The 21,109-nt window shown below is 59.9% G+C and overlaps 1 protein-coding gene across 1 annotated transcript in view; it reads right to left on the reverse strand.

Annotated features, from left to right (window-relative positions):
• LRP5 (LDL receptor related protein 5) overlaps nt 1–21,109 on the reverse strand; it is a 94,893-nt gene that overhangs the window by 50,645 nt on the left and 23,139 nt on the right. Inside the window, exons 2-5 of the mRNA XM_054570786.1 lie at nt 15,421–15,817; nt 8,360–8,557; nt 3,586–3,782; nt 2,275–2,406 (exon numbers count right to left, since the gene is read on the reverse strand). Of these exons, the coding sequence (XP_054426761.1) occupies nt 2,275–2,406; nt 3,586–3,782; nt 8,360–8,557; nt 15,421–15,817 (924 nt within the window). The remainder of the gene's footprint in view (nt 1–2,274; nt 2,407–3,585; nt 3,783–8,359; nt 8,558–15,420; nt 15,818–21,109) is intronic.

A 21,109-nucleotide genomic window follows, 5' to 3' on the forward strand; every position in this document is an offset into this window, starting at 1 on the left:
CACAAAAGCTGCCTGCAGAAGGCCCCCATCAGGTGAGGGCCTGACGGGCACTTCTGCACAGTCCACCTTTTCGGGGGGGTCACGTCCTCCCCCCACTCCTTCCACAGATGTCCACGGGCAGTCGTTCTAAACACCCAAAGTGGGCAGAGAGGGCAACCAAGCCGGCACCCACCACACCCCACCCTGCTCCCAGAGCAGACATCACAAGCCGATCTAACACAGGCCCATCACCGCAGCACCGGACACCAGATCCCAGTCCCTCCACGTCCAGGGCCAGGCCCAAGCCGGCCCTCTCCTGGCCGCACGACTGAGAAACTGCAACAACAAAAAAACACCCACCCAGGGAAGCAGGTTCAAATACTCTTCAGGCACCGTGACGCACACTTTTGAAACATATACACAAAGTGCAGATGCTCCTGCAATAAAGTCGAGTGAAATGCATCAACGAACACAGCAAAGAGCAAAGACGCACGGAAGCCTTAACAGAAGAGCGCCGGACTCCCTGAGCTTCTCAGGCGCACCGAGCAGGACCACTGCGTCATTCAGAGTTGGCCCCAACGTGAAAAGACGGGACCCCTTGTTCAAAACCTAGTCAGCATTTTAAGCCAGTGACAACGGAGCCCTCTCCACGGAGCCTTCGAAGCCAGGGCACCCTCCTCCGGGGAGGGGCAGGGACGCCCTGCACCCTGGAGGGAGGCCGGGGCTCGCCCTGCCAGGACCAGGCCAAAAGACATCTGCTATCAGGTCGCCTCTCTTCGAGACAGACGCAGCAGCCAACCCACCCACGTCTCCAGGAGCTAGAAGGCCCCACCTTCTAGAACCTACTCTGCCCCTGGCAAGGAATGACCCCAGATAGGTGACCTCCCTTCAGCTTTCTCATGTGTAAAATGAGAGCATTAATCCAGCTAGTCGAGCTGCTCCCCGCCTCAGGTGCCTGTCATCCACCTTTAACCCGCTGAGTCCCAAACCCTGGAGCTGCTGAACCTCCCGGGCCAACATGCCTGGCCCTCCCGGCCCCAGGCCCGGCTTCTCTCCCAGCCTCGTCTCAGCGGCCAAGACGAACAGCACACAGCAAAGGGCCCAGCAGGGACGGAGGAGCCAGGCCTCTACCACGCTCCCCTCTCTGACACGCCAAGCCACTCGCCAGCACGCTGGTGTGCGGTCTCCCCACCCCGCCTGTCCCCCAGGCTGCGCCATGAGCCCCGGGCCAGGGCGCACCGGCGGCTGCTCACTGGCTGCGTGATGCTGCCGGCACCAGCAGGGACGGCACCCAGCAGGGACTCCGCGAACACCTGCCGAGTTCCTGAATGAGGCGCGGTTCGGGCGGTTTCTGAGGCATACTCCAAGTGGCCGGAGACCCACTTTAAAACAACCGCATGGGTCGTGCCAACCTCATCCCTGGTTCCCAAAAGGCAGCAACGTGTCCTCTTCATGATTTCCTGCCACTCAGGACCCTCCCATGGCCACCTGGGGAAATGAGGCCCATCGTGGGGGACGCTGCCGGGGCCAGCGCTCTGTGCCGCTAACACGCCCTTTGGTGTGGCAGCCAAGTCTTCACAGAAGCAAAGACCCCCTCCCCCAGCGTGACCACAGGACCACCCACAGACCCTGGCCGCCCAAAGCAGAGGGACCAGGAAACCACCGTAGGTGGAGCCCCAAGCCCTCAGGCAGCAGGTGACAGGCTGGCAGCCATGGGCAGAGGTGGAGAGAGTGTCCAAGGGGCTGCTCGCCTCAGACCCTGGCCGACAGAACCCCCACGCAGGGGGGCCGTGGTACAAGCCAGCCCACCCAGGAAGCCCCCTGCCCTCCCTTGGCTTCCCCAGACCGGGACTGGGCCCAGAGACGGCTACATCCCTCCTGTCTCCCTACCCCCTCGCTGGCCAGGCCCAAGACCACTTGGGTGCTGCCCCGCGGCGCTGGGCCCTGGACGTCCCCAGGGACAGACGGACTGCTGGCCGTGCCCCATTTACAGAGGAACACGCCCTGCACCTGCCACCTGGGAATAAGAGGCAGAGACACCACCACGGGGGTGACCCTTTGTTAAAAATTAACCATAGCGTGAGTCCTTGAAGCACCAAGTGAAAATTAAGGGAGAGAATAAAAAGGTGGTAAAATACCTAAGCAAAGGAAAAACAGGGCACGTGGGGAAGAAATCGACTGCACTTGTGCTTGAGAAGTTCCCATCAGGAACAGGGCCTCCACCTCAGCTTCCACGGGGTTTCGGGGCCCGGAGGCCCCGCCCACCGGGTGCGGCCCAGCGCCCCTGCGTCTCACCTGCCTTGCACGTCCGGCCGTTGTCCTGGAGCTGCACGCCGGTGGGGCAGGCACACGTGTAGAAAGGCTCCCTCGGGGACAGCAGGCACAGGTGGGAGCAGCCGCCGTTGTCCTCCTCACACTGCGTGTGGACTGGGGAGAACGGGGCAGGTGAGAGAGTTCAGAACACGGCCCTCCCCTGTCGCTTGTTTCCAAACAAACAGTGCCCCACATCCTCCTCCCCGGGGAGCCCCGGTGTGTCCATCTGCCCCAACACCGTCCTCCTGGGCGTCGGGCCATCGGCATGGCCCTCTCCTGCCTCACCGCCGACTCCGGCCACGCCAGTGCCTCCCGGCTCTCCCAGCCGCCCTCAGGGCCGGGGGGTGGGCGTCCTCCCGCCCTCTCTCCTCTCCTGCAGGGCCCCACAGAGGACACCTCCTCCGTGAAAGCCGCCCTCGGCCTTCCTCAGCAGGACCTCAGACCTGCCCATGCGGGGATGGCCGAGACCCCCGAGACAGTGGCTTCCTGGAGCAGAGGCCTGTCTCATCTTTGCAGAGTGCTCGACCCCGCAGGCTGTGCGCTAACGGCAGCCACGCCTGAACACAGGGCTAAGCCCCTCGATCCCTCGGGGCTGAGCTTCATGGTCCCAGGCCCTTCCACAACCAATATGCAGCCAAACTGAACAGATACTTCTGGAATCTTACTCGGCCGTGGTCAACTGGGGACGCTCGCTGCAGCGCCACCCCCTACCCGCCCCCACCTTGGGCGAGTGGGCCGCCCGAGCCTGGACGTGCTTAAGGACTGTGCAGTTTGTCGGAAGACAGCACCTCCTTCCTCTCGGTGCTGAAAGCATGTGCCCCGGGGCCCCGGCTCGGTCAGCACTGTGGCCAGAACCCCTGCCCTGGTCCCCATAGGAGCAGGTGAGCCCAGGGCCCTGGTCCCATGGGCTGCCTGTCCCAGGATCCCCAAGCCTGCAAGTTCAAGGCTTTCCCCATCGGGACCCTGCCATGGCCCTCTGAGGACCCTGGACTGAGAACCTCTACTCAGAGCAGACTTTCACTAATAAACATGCAACTTCTGTTGGGCCTTGAAAACGGCGCCACCATCCTCGGGAGTCTCTTTGCTGCCCCCGAGGATGGCGGAAGCAGGGCCCACGCCAGCTCTGCGGACGGGCCCAACCACGCGCGGCCCAGCCCACCCCTGCGCATCACACTCCTCCCTACGCTCTAGCGGGCACCCCTCTCCTCTCCACGAGCCTGAGGGTCGGCCTCCCTCAGACCCCGGGTCCCTGTCCGGGGAAGACGCCAGCCCCTGCCCGCCCGCTGGACTCACAGTAAGGCTGCCGCTCGGGGCTGAGCACTTGGATGTCCATGGGCGAGTAGAGCGCACGGAGGATCTCCTTCCGCTTCTCCCCGGTCCTCTTGTTACAGGCGTGGATGGAGCGGGTCTGCCAGTCCGTCCAGTACAGGGTGTCCCCAGAGAGCGTCAGCGCAAAGGGGTGCGTCAGGCTGCCCTCTACCACCTTCTGCCTGCAGGGGCGGGAGGCGGAGGGGAAGCCGTCAGGGCCCCGTGGTCCCCCGCACCCATCCCCACTGACGTGACACAGGACAGCAGTCACTGACATGGAGCAGAGCGACGCCAGGGCAGCACGTGAGGGAACTCTCTCCTGGGGGCGCAGGGCGCCTTCCAGGCCCAGCCGGCCTCCCGCCACCCCTGCCAGTGACACAGGGGGCCCCACACATCTAGCTGCTGTTCCCTGTCCAAGCCGTTCCTAGAACAGCAGCTGCTGGCAAAGGGCCTCAGGCAAGGAGGAAGCCATGCCTGGGGACAAGCACTCCTGTCCTGCCCCGACGCGCTGACAGCTTAATACAGATCAGGCAAACGGACCTGCTCATCCCCACAATGCCAATAATTTCTAACTTCAGAGTAAAGTATCTTGATAACAACACAGGAAAAGGACTTTCTCATCTAGGTACTGACGACACCCAGCAAACCAGGATGGCTGGTGTGACCGTGACAACGTCCTTAAGGACCCTCCGCCCGCCCAGGGCTCCGGGGCAGGGCTGAGGCTGGGCACTCACGGCCTGGCCCCCAGCCCTGAGCCCAGCCCCAAGCCCAGCCCCAGGGGCAGCACCTGGGCCAGGTCACGTGCGTCTGGCACCGGCACCACACGCTCATGCTCTTTCTTCATCTGGCCTGTTTTCTTGACGTCAGTGTTTTCAACAATTCATCGAGGTGAAATTCCCCTCCCGCACAACCAGCCATTTCAAAGTAAACAATTCAGGGCTTCGTATTAATATTTGTATCAATACCGACTTTCGAATCGTTGGGTATATGCCTAGGAGTGGAACTGCTGGGATCACACGTCAATTCAATGTTTCCATTCCGAGGAACCACTGGACTTTTCCATGATGTTGCCCTATTTTGATCAGGGAAGCCAGAGGCCCACCATTTTGGGGGCCCCTCCACCTCCCCAAGATCTGCCACAGTCAGTGCCAGGCCTTGCGCACCGCGCCCACCCCCACTCTCCTCTCAGGACGCCCCTCCCCTTGGGGTGCAGCTCCGGCCACCTCCCCCTGCTCCTTGTCAGAGTCACGCGCTCCGGACACAGCAGCCTTTCCTGGGCGCTTACTGTGTGCAGGCTCTGTGCCCCAAGAGTGGCAGCTGCCCCGTCAGGCCCTGCAAGGCAGGCACCTCCTGAAAGCACAATTAGTACCCCAGTTGTCACGCGAGGCCCCAAGGCCCAGAGCACCGAAGTGACGCAGCCAGGCACAACCAAGAGGGGGCCGAGCAGGGCGTCTGGCTCCAGCAGCCGCCCCCCTCCCAGCAGACCACGCTCACACCTGGACAGCCCTGGGCACGTCCAGTACGTGGGCCGGCCAGAGGGCGGACCCTGCAGTCCCAGCACCTGGGTTCCAACCTGGCTCAGCCAGGCCGTGTGACCGTGGAGGCACTCCCGTGCCTCTCTGTGCATTACTGAGACAGAGGGTCTGACAGCAAGCACTTCATGAGGTCGGCGTGCCCAACTCTGCTGGTCAGAGAGTGAAACGAACCAGTAAAATGTCCTGGCAAACAGCAAGTGCTAGGAAAGGGTCGGCCATCGCTACCACCACCATCATCACCATCATCACCATCACCATCTCCACCATCTCCACCATCATCACCATCTCCACCATCTCCACCATCATCACCATCTCCACCATCTCCACCATCTCCATCATCATCACCATCTCCACCATCTCCACCATCTCCACCACCTCCACCATCATCACCATCTCCACCATCTCCACCATCACCACCATCTCCACCATCTCCACCATCACCATCTCCACCATCACCATCTCCACCATCATCACCATCTCCACCATCATCACCATCACCATCTCCACCATCACCATCTCCACCATCTCCACCATCTCCACCATCATCACCATCACCACCATCATCACCATCACCACCATCATCACCATCACCACCATCTCCACCATCATCACCATCTCCACCATCATCACCATCACCACCATCATCACCATCACCATCTCCACCATCACCACCATCTCCACCATCACCACCATCACCATCTCCACCATCACCATCTCCACCACCTCCACCAATCACCATCTCCACCATCATCACCATCTCCACCATCATCACCATCACCATCTCCACCATCACCATCTCCACCATCTCCACCATCTCCACCATCATCACCATCACCACCATCATCACCATCACCACCATCATCACCATCACCATCTCCACCATCATCACCATCTCCACCATCATCACCATCACCACCATCTCCACCATCATCACCATCACCATCTCCACCATCATCACCATCTCCACCATCTCCACCATCTCCACCATCTCCACCATCTCCACCATCACCATCTCCACCACCTCCACCATCATCACCATCTCCACCATCACCACCATCTCCACCATCTCCACCATCACCACCATCTCCACCATCTCCACCATCATCACCATCTCCACCATCTCCACCATCATCACCATCTCCACCATCACCACCATCTCCACCATCATCACCATCACCACCATCATCACCATCACCACCATCATCACCATCACCATCTCCACCATCATCACCATCTCCACCATCACCACCATCACCACCATCACCATCTCCACCATCTCCACCATCTCCACCATCTCCACCATCATCACCATCACCATCTCCACCATCTCCACCATCTCCGCCATCATCACCATCGCCATCTCCACCATCACCACCATCTCCACCATCTCCACCATCATCGCCATCATCGCCACCATCGCCACCATCTCTACCACCCCCCCACCGCCCACCTTCACCCCTCCTCTCATCATCTTCACCATCACCCACCACCGTTGCCACCATGACCATCACCACTGACATTATCATTGTCACTACTGCTATCCCTACCACCATCATTAGTACGTTTTAAGATTTTATTTATTTTTAGAGAGAGGGGGGAAGGGAGGGACAAAGAGAGGGAGGGAAACATCATTGTGTGGTTGCCTCGAATGCACCCCCTTACTGGGTACCTGGCCCGCAACCTAGGCCTGTGCCCTGACTGGGAATCGAACCAGCAACCCTGTGGTTCGCAGACTGGCACTCAGTCCACTGAGCTGCACCAGCTGGGGCTCATTAGTGTGTTTTAAATGCCACCATAATGCTCGCTGTCCCTCGTCACAATCCCTCAACTAGGGCCTCCCTGACCTGCAGCCTTTCCAGCTGCATGTCTCTAATCCATGTCTCTTAACTGCCAAAGTCACTCAGCTCCTGGAGGACCAGAGCCCCAGGCTGTCACTCTCTCTAAATCTCAAACCAGGCCCCAGGCCAATGCACACTCGCAGGGATGACGGGTGAGAACACTTCAGTCAGGCCCTGGGTGCACGGCTCAGCTGCAAGCAGCAGCGCAGGAGGAGCTGGGGCCTCCTGCCAACAGCCGTGACGGGGACACTGGAAGTGGACACCCAGCCTCAGTCAAACCTACAGACGACCTCAGCCACAACAGGAGCCTGACTGTCACCTCAGGACACACCCTGAGCCAGAACCACCCAGCTAAGTCACTCCAAATTCCTGACCTCCCCCACAAACAATGCTGTTTCATGCAGCCATGCTTGGGGTTCTTTTGTTACACAGCAATAGATAACGAATACACAAGGCTGGATAAAACGCAGCACACCAGCCCATGTCCTCAAGTCTGTTTGAGTTGGTATCTGCTTGCACTGGTAGGGGTCAAGCCACTGAGTGCCCCCCATGCCGTGCCCCCACCGCAGCCCTTGGCACTGGCACCAGCACGCTACCTGCCTGGGCCAAGGGCCCAGCCAGCACAGTCCCTCTGGGGGGAGCCCCAAGTCCTGGCCCAGAGCCAGCAGGCAGTATCTGGTTAATGAATAAACTGCCCTGCAGCTGGGCCTGGAGGGGACGTCCCTACACCTGGAGCGAAATGAAGCAGGGGGCCATTAGCTAAGCTGACCAGAAAGCTCTGAAACCAGTCACCCAAGAGGGAAAAAGTCCTTTCTATCCATTCACCATTCAGCCCATTTTACTGAGCGTGAACTCTGCACAAGGCCCCCGGCGAGACCGGGGAATGCCGGCAACACCGAGACCGGCCCTGCGCCCGCCTCCAGGGTGCGCATGCGCTGGGGAAAGCAGCGGGGCGGGAGCTGTTAAAAACCCTGTCGTGCCCATGGGTTTTAGGTCCCCAGTCCCTCATCCGCAAATCCAAAAGCCTGAAAACTGAAAGAGCTTTCTCCTCCTTTAATGGCAAAACCTGTGCGTGGATGTGGAACTATTTATAGGGTTCTCGATTTCACTTTCGAACGAGCACTTCACATTTTGCTATAAAAACGTTCGCGTGGTGGATGGCAGATGCCGCCCCAGGCCCTGATCGGGGTGCGATGTTAGAGGCGGAGTGTGCACGCTACTGTTACTGTTCTGAGGGCCCTGAATCCCTCAGGCCCCAGGATTCCGGCACAAGACTAGGGGCCCAAGCTGGGGACACTTGCCAACACCCAGCGAGGGCTGCCCGAGGCCCCGTGGCAGCAGGGTGCAGCGGGCAAGGCGGGGGCCCAAAACCGGGTGGCCACTTACCGGAACGAGCCATCTAGGTTGGCGCGGTGGATGAAGCTGAGCTTGGCATCAGCCCAGTAGAGCTTCTGCTCCTCCAGGTCGATGGTCAGCCCGTTGGGCCAGTAAATGTCCGAGTCCACGATGACTTTCCGGGTGCTGCCATCCATGCCCGCCCGTTCGATTCGGGGCGTCTCGCCCCAGTCGGTCCAGTACATGTACCTGAGGAGGTGGCAGACGAGAAGGAGTAAGCAGATCTGCTCTTTGGTTTTATTTTCTGTCTCCACACATGCAAACGGGAAACAGGGAATTTGTCTTAAAATTGCACCCATCAAAGATAACTAGTGTTTATATTATTGGTTCTGATTGGTTTTCTAAGCAGTTAGTAATATACTAATTTTTAACAAAGGTGGGTAATCAAAATATACTGTTTCCACTTGTTCTCAGTTAGCAATATATTCTGGGCACCCTATCATTTTGCTTATAGAAATCCTCCTTGTTCTTTTAATGGTGATTACTACTATAAATTATTTAAGTAACCGCATGTTGGGCATTTGAACTGTATCTGATTTTTTGCGACTATGAAGGTGCTGTAAATGACTCTATTACGGACAATTAAAGGCATGTGGGATGAAATATTATTTAGCACTAAAAAGAAATGAGCTATTAAGCTATGAAAAGCCATGAAAAAAACCTTAAAAGTATATTAAGTGAAAGAAGCCAGTCTGAAATGGCTACACACTGTGTGATTCCAACCACATGACATTCTTGGAAGAGGTAAAACTATGGAGACAGTAAAAAAAAAAAAAAAAGAAAAAGCTGAGGGGCTCCGGGGGCTCCGGGGGCTGGAGCGGGGGCAGGGGGAGGGAGGAGGAGCAGGCGGAGCACACAGGACGTTCAGGGCAGTGAAACTACTCCGTCTGATACTACAATGACGGGTAAATGTCACCACACATATGTCAAAAACCACAGAATCTGCATGGGTATGCAGGAACTCTCTACTTGTCCCTCTATTTAAAAAATTTTAACCCTGGCTGGTGTGGTTCAGTGGATTGAGTGCCGGCCTGTGAACCAAAGGTTCACCAGTTCGATTCCCAGTCACGGCACAGGCTTGGGTTGTGGGCCAGGTCCTCAGTGGGGGGCGCACGATAGGCAACCACACATCAATGTTTCTCTCCCTCTCTTTCTCTCTCCCTTCCCCTCTGTCTGAGAATCAATAAATAAAATCATTTTTAAAAAATTTTTTATTTTTAGAGAGAGGGGAAGAGAGGGGAATAAGAGGGACTGAATCCACAACTCAGGTATGTGCCCTGAGTGGGGATCAAACCAGCGACCTTTCGCTTTGTAGAATGATACCCAACCCACTGAGCACACCAGTCAGGACTACCTTCCCCCTCAATTTTGCTGTGAACCTAAAACTGCTTTAAAAAGGGAAGTCTAGCCCTGGCTGGTGTGGCTCAGTGGATTGAGCACCAGACTGCAAACCAAATGCTTGCTGGTTCGATTCCCAGTCAGGGCACATGCCTGGGTTGCAGGCCAGGTCCCCAGCTATGGGGTGTGAGAGAAGCAACCAATTTATGTTTCTCTCCCTCTCTTTCTCCCTCCCTTCCCCTCTCTCTAAAAATAAATTTTCAAAAAAAGTGAAGTCTATTAAAAAATAATAATAATAAAAACCGGCACGATGTATGATAGGCCGGCACTGACATGTCACAGTGTCCGCTCCCAGACGGGTTTGAGGAGGACCTGGCTTTGCTCGTCCACCTTCTCACGTGTCCAGTGAGGGGCACCCACCCTTGCAAAACCACCTCCTCCTAAAGGCTTCCTCGCCTCATGTCCCACCAAGCAAACAAAGACAATGTGCTGTGACACCAGGCGTCCAGAGTGCCAAGTTCAAACGCCACGAGAGGCCAGAGATGGTCCCTGGTTTTCCAGGCGGGGTGCCCGCCTGTTTTGTCCACCCAGAGCCTCTCCACAGAGACGGGGGCGGTGCCAGACTCCAGGAGCCACTCTCTCTCATGGCCGCAAAACCCCGTGGGTGGCACAGCCCCCCCGACCCCCTCCTGGGGCAGGCACGGATCCCAGCCGCCCATAGGGCCCGTCGCCTCAGCCTCAGTGACGGCTGCGGAGACAGGCAGCTTGTCCACGCTGGGCCGTGGAGGTCGGCTCAGAACCCAACTGGGAAGGTGGATGCCCAGGAGCCAGTGGTGCCGTCCCCGGTGAGGGCCTCCCACCCCGGGGGGCCCAGGCCCAGACGGGTGAGGGGTGGCCGAGCGACCTCGAGTGAGTCTGAGACAGCGTCGCTTCCGAGACGCCCTAGTCCTGGGGACCCACAGGCCCTGTTCCCTCCGAGCTGCGTCTCTCTAGCCTGCGTCACAACCCCCCTTGCTCTCGGCCCCCATTTCCTCAGAGGTCAGGCCTCACCCCATTTCAGTGAACCCCAAGCTGCCATCCACCAGGGACCAGTGTGGTCCCCAGGGACACAGGAAGGCAAGCCCAGCCTTGCTCTTCGGGGGTCTCTGTCCATCAGGAAAGGGACAATATTATACATACAGCTGCCACCTGCCCCCACGGGAGCTTTACAACCACAGGAGCTGCAGGTACCCCAGAGACATCCCACCCATGGGGTCAGGGGGCTTCCCAGAGGGGTGTCATTTCTGAGCTGGTGCCATCACCAGCTTCCTGTGAAGAGCTTGAAAATGAGCGGGGACTTTGTACAAAATGTACCCTCCTCCCTGCATGGTGGCCACCTGTACCCAGCTGCTGTCCCCCAGCGCCCCAGCCCCAATGGGGACAGTGAGAAGAGAGCCCCTTTCCAAAAAGCCTCTCTCGCTGTCTCCTTCGCACCTGGTGAGAACATGACAGACACGGGGAAGCAGGCGTACCCACCCTGGAGGGCCGATGAGCGCGCCAGGGCTCCGAGAGGCTGGCCCGCCCTGGGTCACGGGCCTGCGGCAACCCTGGGAGCACAGGGTGGTTCTCTGGTGAAGGCCAGATCCCAGCCATCACATGACTCAGTCCTCGGCCAGCAGGCCCGGGTGTGGGCGCCCTTTTCCTGGCAGCCCAAGGCGCGCAGGTGCCGCCGGCCAGCTCAGCAAAGGCTGCCGCCGGCCCGCACAGAGGCCTCTCCCACCCCCCACCCCCTGGAGCCCGGACAGGGCCCTGCCGGCCGCAGAGACGGCAGCCGGAGGATCAGTCTCCGAGCAACCCCCTCGTGGCCTCTGCAAGCGCTCCGCTGCGGCCAGCAGGACAGGCCAGCAAATGCGAAGGCTCGGGACCTCCGCGAGGAGCATAATTCACATTCCTTCCCCCCGGGTTTCATAACAGAGGCAGCTGGTTTCCTTAAATGGGGAATCGGCGAGCCGCCCGGTCGCCAGAGACGGGCTGGCGTGGACGTGCCCCTGCGAAGTCCTGGGCTCGGCCACAGGCCGGGCCACATTCCACGGAGGAAAATCCACTTCCGAAGGAAAGCGGTGCGGCCTGGGCTGTGTGCAGAGGCTGCGGTTGCGGCTGTGTTATTTTAGGGAAGGGCCGTCCTGCATTTTAAAGAAGGGGTTGGGTTTTGGCCCAGCTCTGACTGGAGACCTGCGCCGGCCGGGCCTCCCTTGGACTCTGCCTCCCTGAACCTGGACCAAGTCCCAAGCTCTGGGGTCCGCAGGGCGCCCCCCCCCGCTCCCCCTCCCTCCCCGCCGGGGACAGGCTCTTGGCCCTACGCACACTGAGGCGGACGTCCAAACTGAGAACCTGCCCTCCCGATGGCAGCTGGGGCGCACAGCCCTTATCTCAGGCAGGGACCCAGCGGGGGGTGCTGTCAAAGGAGGGCACACGGAGATCGCAGGACCCCGGGGAGGCGAAGCTCTTCCTTGAAACCTTGTTTCCCCGAAAGCCCACTGTCCCCGTCGGACAGCGGTCCTGCCCCCAGGACCCAGAGCCCACCTTTCAGGTCGTTGTTCAGCGAGAGTGGAGGGGCTGCCCACGGCTCCAGCAGACTGGCCCGGAGCCCTCCCTCCTGGGCCACACGGTGCCTAAGGGGACACTGCAGGCAGCACCACCTCCCCAACAACCACAGAGGAACCTTTTTTTGGGGGGGGGAGACAGCTCTTTTCGCCCCTCACTCATCAGACGCGTCACTGGTGCAGGGGAAGGCGTGGGGAGAGGCTGGGGTCAGCAGTCAGCTTTGCCCCGCGGGGCAGAGGTGTGATCTCAGTACATCTGGTGGGAATCCAGAGGCAAGATCGGGAAGGATTTCAAACACTTCGTGAGAAAAGCCAGAGCCAGAGACCAACCGGCTCCCAGAGGCGGTACAGGCAAAGCCGGGATGGGGGCGTGAAGGCTGCCCCCCCACCAAGCCCCAAGCCCTTCCCAAGCGAGTGCCAAGGGCCTCCCCACCAAGGCCCAGCACCTCCCAACCCAAGCAGCAAAAGGCCCTAAGGAAGAGAAAAAGAGAAATCCTCATGAGAACGTGGAGACTGTGTTTAGGGTAGGGGAGGGCCGTGTTTAGTGCAGCCACTGACATTTATTGAGCCCACTAACTGTTCCTGGTGTTTCCCGCATGACGGGTGTGACGGTCGCCACCCCCCCAGATGGGGACACCGAGGCACAGGGCAGCACCACGCCACCCTTGCTTCCTGGCTTTCTCTCCAACCTACATGCAAAGTGCCAGCCAACCCAGCTGGTTCTGCCTTCAAAACAGAATCCAGACCTGGTGACCCCTTACCTCCCTGGCTCGTTACCTCCCTGGCCCCGGCCGCTGCCCTCTGCTGCCAGCACCCCAGCCGCTCACGGGGCACCTGCTCCCGCCCTGAAGGCTCCTCTCACTCCAGCAGCCAGAGGGGTCCCTCTACACATGAGCCAGACCAGGTGACTCCTCCGCCACAGCCGGGCCTGCCCCTCCCCCCATTTTGTGCAGTGCACCTCCACCCTCCTCCCTCATGCCACCACCGCCCCTCCCTGAGGCCCAGCCCCGCCTACCCCAGGGCCTTTGCACTGGCTGTTCCCTCCACCTAGAATACTCTTCCCTGCAGTGCCACCTGGCTCTTGCCCTCATCTGCTTCAGGTCTCTACTCAAAAGTCACAAGAGACCTTCCCAGGCTCCCAACTCCCTCCCCCTCCCCCTCCCCCTCCCCAAGTCCTGGGGCCCTGCTCCCCTCTCCTCCAGGGAACACACCCCTCTCAGCCACACTGTCCATTTGGTCTTCTCCCCCCAGTGCATGATGGGGCCCCAAGGCTGCTCAGCCTCCCCCGCCACTGACAGGCATCCCCTCTTAGCCACAGAGATTCGGCCACGCCAGCCACCACTTCCTGGAAGGGCACAGGTGACTCCAGGAGTCCCGGAATCTAACCATGGTATAAGCAAGGCCCGAGATGGAGACCAGTCCCCAGCAGCACAGATCAGGAGGATCAGCTCAGCGCCTGGGCCGCCTGGCCCGCTTGGAAGGGGGCTGGGGGCCTCCAGAGAGGACGACGCCCAGAACGGACCCCAGCCTGGGACGCGAAGGCTGTAGCGCCGCCCTGGTGGTGGGAACAGCAAGTTTTCTGGACTGACCTCAGCGAGTCAGACAGTGGGGCGTAAATGCTACCTCCAACCCGCGCACACATGTGCTCACGGGCACACACATGTGCATGCACACCCACTGGAGCAGGTACACATCCACTTGCGTGCATCCGCACATACACACACACAGCTCACCCACAAACCAGCCAGCGCCCCCAGGCGCAGAAGCAGCCCAGTGCACATGCCCAGTCAGCACGCATCATAAGGAGGCAGGCTGGGCCCCACTGTGCCCCGCACCCAGCCTGTCCCTATGTCTCCAGAACCCCACCCCATCCCCCGCCCACGGCGCCTCCAGCCCATCCAGCCTGGCCCACAGGCAACAGTCACAAGCATGGGCCCTCGGGCAAGGCAGGGCTGGGCTCAAATCCCATCTCGGGGATTTTCTAACTTTGACAACTCAGGCATGTCCCTCAGAGAGTCAGTCCACCCTCACTGTCCTCATCTGCCAAAGCCTAGGCTGGCACTTCCCCGAGGGGTACGGTGACATCAAAGGAACTAACCAAGTGTTCCTCCAGGGCCTGAGGCCAAAGACACAGCTATTGTGTTTCTGTTCAATGTCACTGAGCCATCCCTGACCACTGAACCAGCAGAGAACTGGACAGACATGGCGGTTGGCCAGTGGCTACCAGCAGGCAGTCACCTGGCCTGACACAGCCCAGGTGAGAGTGTGTCATTCCTAGGCTGCAGGAGGAGGGGACAGAGGGCTGAGCAAAGAGCTCCCGCTCGGAAAAGTCCAGAATGAGCCTGGCCCGTGAAGCTCAGCCAGCTCCCCACAGAATCTCCACCCCAGCCTCCAACCCCGCCTACGTCCTTGTCTTTCCTGCCGGTCACAAACCCCTTCCGGATGGTGTGGCCAGGCCCTGTGCCTTCCTGGGCCTCGGTGAGCTCAGGCAGGCTCCTGGGACAGACCGGAGGGATGCGCCCCCAACAAGCTCTGCTCCAGACAAGGAGTTCCGCTTTTTCCACCCGTCACAGTGGAGGCGGCTATAAAAGGGGCATAATGTGCAAAGTCCACCTGTTAGGAGCCCACACTCCTCGGGGGCCACTGCATACACATCCATCCGATGCTTAATGACTCAGATCCACAGCCAAGCACTTCCGCTGCCTCGGACGTGGTGAGTTTAAAAAAGACACAGGACCTGGCAGGTGTGGCTCAGTGGACTGAGCGCTGGCCTGTGAACCAAAGCGTCACTGGTCTGATTCCCAATCAGGGCACATGCCTTGGTTGCTGGCCGGGTCCCCGGTGGGGGACGCATGGGAGACAACCACACACTGACGTTTCTCTCCTTCCCTCCCTCCCTTCCCCTCCCTCTAATACTAAACAAATAAAATCTTTTTAAAAATAAAAAAGACACATGACTATGTGGTATCAATGGGGAACGATTCTCACCACCAAATTATGAGAGGTGAATGCATGTTAAGATTGCCAGGTTTTCTTTGAAAAAGCAACTCGGGCTCAAATAAGTTCATCAGGGAAACCATGACCCCACCCCACCCCCGACCCCTCCCCAGGGGCAGGGGCAGCGGGGTTTACCCGTGAGCAGGGTCCAAGGCGATGGCTCGAGGTTGGTCAAGGTCCTGCCAAAAAAGGACCTTCCGGGACGTGCCGTTGAGGTTGGCCACCTCGATGCGGTTGGTCTCCGAGTCCGTCCAGTACAGCTTCTTGCCCACCCAGTCGCAGGCCAGGCCATCGGGCGACACCAGGCCGGAGATGACCACGTTCTGCACGGCGGCCCCCGACCGGTTCAGGTAGGTCTGCTTGATGGCCTCTTCGCTCACGTCCGTCCAGTACACAGCTCCCTTGGAGAACTGGAAATCCACCGCGGCCGCGTCCTCCAGGCCGCTGACCACCACGGTGGACTCCAGCTTGACTCCCCCGGCATCCACCAGCCGCACGTCCCGGCGGTTGGCAAACAGCAGGAGCGGCGAGGCTGTGGGAACAGAAGCAACTCGTGAGGACCGCCGGCCAGGCCAGAGGGACCTGGGCCGGGGACGCCCGCCCAGCCGGTGCCCGCAGCCTTCCACTCCCTCCTGCCGCCCCCTAAGGTGCCGCCAGGAAGGCACCGGGCAACCCAAAGCCTCGCCCTGCAGAGGTGCTGTCCACACAGCAAGTGGGGTGGTTGTGACTGACCTCATCGCTGAGGGCCGCCGCTTGTCCACCCAGGCCCAGGTGACTGACCCTCCCTGCCATGCCACCACCTCCCGCTAGGGTGCCACAACCAGGCCACACTGATCCTCCCGGAGCTGCACAGAGGCCACCTCCCCTTTGTCGGCCTGATGCAGGGGAGGGGGACCCGAGGGCGCGCCCAGACTATGACGCCCAGGGCCTCGGGATTCCCTCACAGCTCCAGGACCACGCCCACACTCAGCCCCCTCCCCGGGACCGGGGCCTCCGTCTCCCACTCTGGAGCGCCCCCTCTGCTCAGGCCCCCTTCACAGCTGCCGGCGCCCTTCAGAGTGAGGTCAGGCGGCCAGGACAAGCGCCCTGGCCCCTCCCCTGCAGGAAGACGGGACACAGGAGGATTCGAGGGCAGGACCCTCTGTGGGGTCCCGCCACCCCCACCGTCGCCGTCACCACCACGCCAGCTCTACAGCCCTTGGTGGCAGGGAGGGACACTATAAAAACCAAACCGCGGGCTGTTACAATTACATCCCACTTGGGCATCCTGACCTCTCACAAGAGGTAGATGGCCACCAGAGAACGTCTGTCCCCAAACCTCACCCCTCCTGCCCCAAGCAGGTGCACACAGACGACAAAGAGCACCGGCTGCCACGGCCGGACAGCAGCCTGTTCCCGTGACCACCCAGGCTGTGGGTGCCATCACACCCATTTGGCAGAAGGGGAAGGTGCGGCTCGGAGCTGAGAGGAGCCCGCAGCTAAGGGGAACCCGTGCACCCGAGTTCCGGGCACCAGAGGCCTCTGCGCCTTGGAGCGCTCACTGTGGGCCAGATGCACAGGTGTGTTCGGTTTGCGAAAATGCGTCACTTCTCCGAGTATTTATACTTCCATAAAGAGAATTTAAAAATGCAACCTCTCCTGTTTTCCCAGCTGCTCACAAAAATCTTCCCCCATGTGCCGAGGGTCCAGCGGGCCCTGCACTCCAGAGAGTCCACCTGCCTGGCTGAGAACGCCCCCCCACCCCCCCAGCCCCCCGCAAGCAGCGTGCAGCTGCTACTCTACAAACGCCCACTGGGGTGTCTGCATTGCGCCCCCCACCCCGCCCGCAGCGCCCCAACTTCAAGACAGTGCATTGTTTCTGTCCTGTGAGAGCTGGGAAGGAAAAGGGGCGCCTTCCTGGAAAGGTCCTGTCCCCGCCCCCACCAAATGCTCCTGGGGCAGCGACAAGGCCCACAGCTGGAGGCCTGGCCAAGAGGCAGGCAGCATCCGAGGGTCAGGCGCCAGCCCCGGAGGACAGAGAGAGGGGATTGGGCCTTGGATCACGGAGGGCCCAGAACCATCCACGGGAAGGTCAGTGAAACCGAGGCAGGGTGGCCTTCAGGAAGGAGAGCCGTGCGTGCGATCCGGAGGGCGCCTCACGGCACCCTCGGGGTGACCTGGAGCTCCCAGAGCTTGTCCCCATTCACCATCACCACGGTGTTCCTGGGACAGGACCGGGGTGGCCAGCGATCCCACCCAGCCTGCGAGCCACGTGGGCCTGGGCTCCCGAGGTTCCCTGCAGTGAGGTCCCCAGCTCACGCCAGATGACGCGACGTGCCAGGGAGGCTGAGCCGAAATCCCACACTGTGGCTCTGAAGTCACAACGCCCTCGGAGAAGCCGATCTGCCCCCCAGAACAGGCGCACGCCGCACGCACACAGGGCGCTGTCACAAGGCCCAGCCCCATGACGTCCGCCTGCCAGGGCCACCCAGCTCCCCGAGGACCCCTTGCGAAAGCAGCCAGGGAGAAGGACGCCAGCTCCTCTTTCTGCTCTAAATCAGCACCTCCGGCCTCAGGAGGAAGCTGGCTCCGGGTGCCACACGTGTCCCAGGTGGGGGCCTCAGCAGGTGGGCGGCCCACAGACGGGGTCGCCAGCTGCTTTCCAGCCGGGAGGGGAAGCGTCCCCAGGGCGAGCCGCCAGCCCCAGCTGCAGGCCAGAAACCCAGCAAACCTCCCCAGAGTGCGGCCCCAGAGGCGGCGGCCGGGCCAGGGGAAGGGCTGGCCGCCCTTGGAAGCTGCCCTGGGCACAAAAAAATCCTCACTCTGCTCTGTTCTTTCTCCCCGAACTGGAAAGACCACATTTTCCCCACGGTTTACACTCTGGGCAGTTCAGGTGCGCCCTTCAAAGGCCGCCGATGGGGGGTGTTTCTCAGCTTCCTGTGCTTCCCAAGCTGAGGCTCGGGAGGGGCGGCCAGGGCGGGCACGGGCCTTGGCAGGCAGCCTCTCCCCAGGAGGAGCCGGTCCTGCCTCGAAGACGGTTAGAAACCCCCTTCCTTAGTTTCCAGCAGCACCCCTTCACCCTCCCATCACCTGGGGAGCTCCCAGCAGTTGGGGGGGCCGCTGCGTGGGTGGCTGCCTGCCTTCCCCAGCTGGCATCCGCAGCACCTTCTCTCCCAGGCCCCTCCTCAGGGCCTGGGCCACCCTGGCTACCGCGGCCCGGTGCCAGCGAGGGGCCCCGGCCCATCCGGGAGACGTGGCCCTCTGCTCCCACAGGTAGGGAGAGCCTGGGGCCGGAAGGACAGAGAGGAGCCAGGACGACGCGGCGGGACCCGGCCCAAGTGGGAGGAGGAGAGCAGAGCAGCGTAGAAAGATGGGGGAACGGAGGCGGGAAGAGCAGAGGGCCAGCCGAGACCGGGAGGGTGGCAGCAGCGCCGTGCAGCACGCACAGACTCCGTCCGGGCACACACGTCCGGACCAAGAGCCCACCGCACGCCCGACGCTGCAGTGGGACAAGCAGCAAGTGTAACAGATGAGGCAAGGCTGGCCCCTTGGGACACACAGCAGAGCAGGGCAGAGGGTTTGGGGGTGTCATGTGACCGAAGACGGTCAGGGCGGTCTCAGTGAGACAGCGACCACTGGGCAAAGGCTTGACGGGGTGAGGGAGGCGTCCCCGGCAGGGGGCACAGCCAGTGGGAACGTCCCACAGTGACACACAGGGGAGGCAGGCAGATGCTGGCGCTGTACGCGTCCTCCCCAGGGACAAGCCCACAGGCCTAGACCCTCTCGTCCCACAGCCCCCGCCACGTCAGGGCCACGGCGGCAGGGCCCCCAGGGAAGGGGGCTGTGGCTCTTGGAAAGGTGCCTTCGCCTGCCCAAGCTCACTCCACCCAGGGATGATGTCTTGGCTGGTGGCCTGAACTTCGGGGCAGTGAGAAGGAACGATGCCACGTGAGAAGGAAGAGGAGGAGACAGAGCACAGGTTGAGAAATAGAGCCGCTGGCCCGGCCACCATCAAGCTCCAGGACCCACGTGGGGTTGCCATGAAAAACAGACACCTGGTGGCCGCAGGTGCCAGGACAACCCTGTCTGAAAACACCATGGCACCTGGCACTAAGGACCATAAAAATGTTTCAATGCTCTCTCTCTGGGGCCCCGCGCCACAGGACTTTGTCCCAAGAAACACCTGAAGGAAGAAAAAGGTCCCGGCCACAGTCTTTGCTGCAGCCTAATTTGAAATAAGAAAAAACAAGCAAAATGTCCCCAGTATCAGGGTAACTAGACTGTCCCCCGTGGAAAGCTGTGACCATTAAAGTAATAAGAAAATGACGGCAACACCAGAAAAAGTTAAATCAAAACACACACCCTCAGCATGACTGCAAACCGTGACGGGCTCTGGAATTGCGGTGGAGAGCAAGTGCCAGGTGGGGTGAAGTCTGCAGAGGAGGCTGGACAAGGGAACGGTGACCTTGTTGAGCTTCTGGGTAAATGTATTTTTAATGCTGAACCTCAGATTCCAGTTAGGTCGCTATGAGGTTGTCTGTATCCGGGCCCTATGTCCGAAGGGCAGGGAGCCCCGGCCGGCTCTCCGAGTGCAAGCCCCGCGGCCGGCTCTGGACAATGGCACCCAGCAGGCCTGGCTCAGACCCTGGCCTCTTGGACCACGCCACCCGTCTGTGACACGGGGTGATCGCCGCACCTCCACGTCAGAGACTGCAAGGCTGAATCCACACAACGGCTCCGTCCAGTTACGGCACATTTTAGGCACTCAACAAACACCAGCCAGGCGGCCGCGGTGGCAGGAGCTGTGATTAATCAAATGTTTCAATCACGCAGTCTGGGGCCCGCTCTGCTACAAAGTACATGGACTCAGACTCGGGGGACAGGGTTCAAATCCCAGCCCGGCCTCCAGCTGTGAGATCTGGAGGAAGGCTGTATGTACATCTCCACTCTGAGCCTGTTTCCTCGTTAGCAGGAAGGAGCAGCTCCTCTTAAAAGGCAGTGCTGGCGGCTGCAGAAGCTGTCCCACACTCTGCAAAGGCACATCCGGAGCTGCCATGTGACCCAGAAGGTCCACTCCTTGGCCTCTCCCCGAAAGGGCTGAAACGAGGGACTCAGAAAAACAGTTTGACATGCACATTTATAGCGGCATTGTTCACAATCGCCAGAAGGTGGAAACAGCCCAAACGCCTACCGCAGATGAATGGATACACAAATCGTGCTTTGTGGAATATTACTCAGCCATAAAAAGGAATAAGCACTGACACACTACAACACAGATGAACCCTGAAAACACAATTCTCCATGAAGAAGCCAGACGCGTAGCATAATGATCCCATGCACATGAAATGTCCCAAATAGGCCAATCCATAAAGACAGAGGGTTGACTAGCACTAGCCAGGGGCTGGGGAGGACGGATGAGGAATGATGGGGTTTCTATTGGGGTGACAGAAATGTCCTGGAATTAGAGGTGCATGTACTAAATGCCACTGAATTGTTCACTTTAAAATGCTGATTTTAGCCCTGGCTGGTGTGCGTCAGTGGACTGAGTGCTGGCCTGTGAACCGAAAGGTCACCAGTTCAACTTCCAGTCCGGGCACAGGCCTGGGTTGGGGGCCCGGTCCCCAGTTGGGGTCGCATGAGAGTCAACTGTTCGCTGCATCTTCTCACACATCGATGTTTCTCTCCTTTCTCCCTCCCTTCCCCTCTCTCTAAAAATAAATAGATAAAATAAATTCTTTTAAAAATGCTGATTTTATGTTACACGAACTTTACCTCAATAATTTTAGAAGCACCGCTGGCCCGGGCTGGTGTGGCTCGGCTGACGGGAGCATCGTCCCGTCAACAG

This window comes from Pteronotus mesoamericanus, unplaced genomic scaffold (genome assembly GCF_021234165.1).
Source record: "Pteronotus mesoamericanus isolate MK-2021 breed Mesoamerican mustached bat unplaced genomic scaffold, CSHL_Meso_final contig_214, whole genome shotgun sequence".
NCBI classification, from domain to species: Eukaryota; Metazoa; Chordata; class Mammalia; order Chiroptera; family Mormoopidae; genus Pteronotus; species Pteronotus mesoamericanus.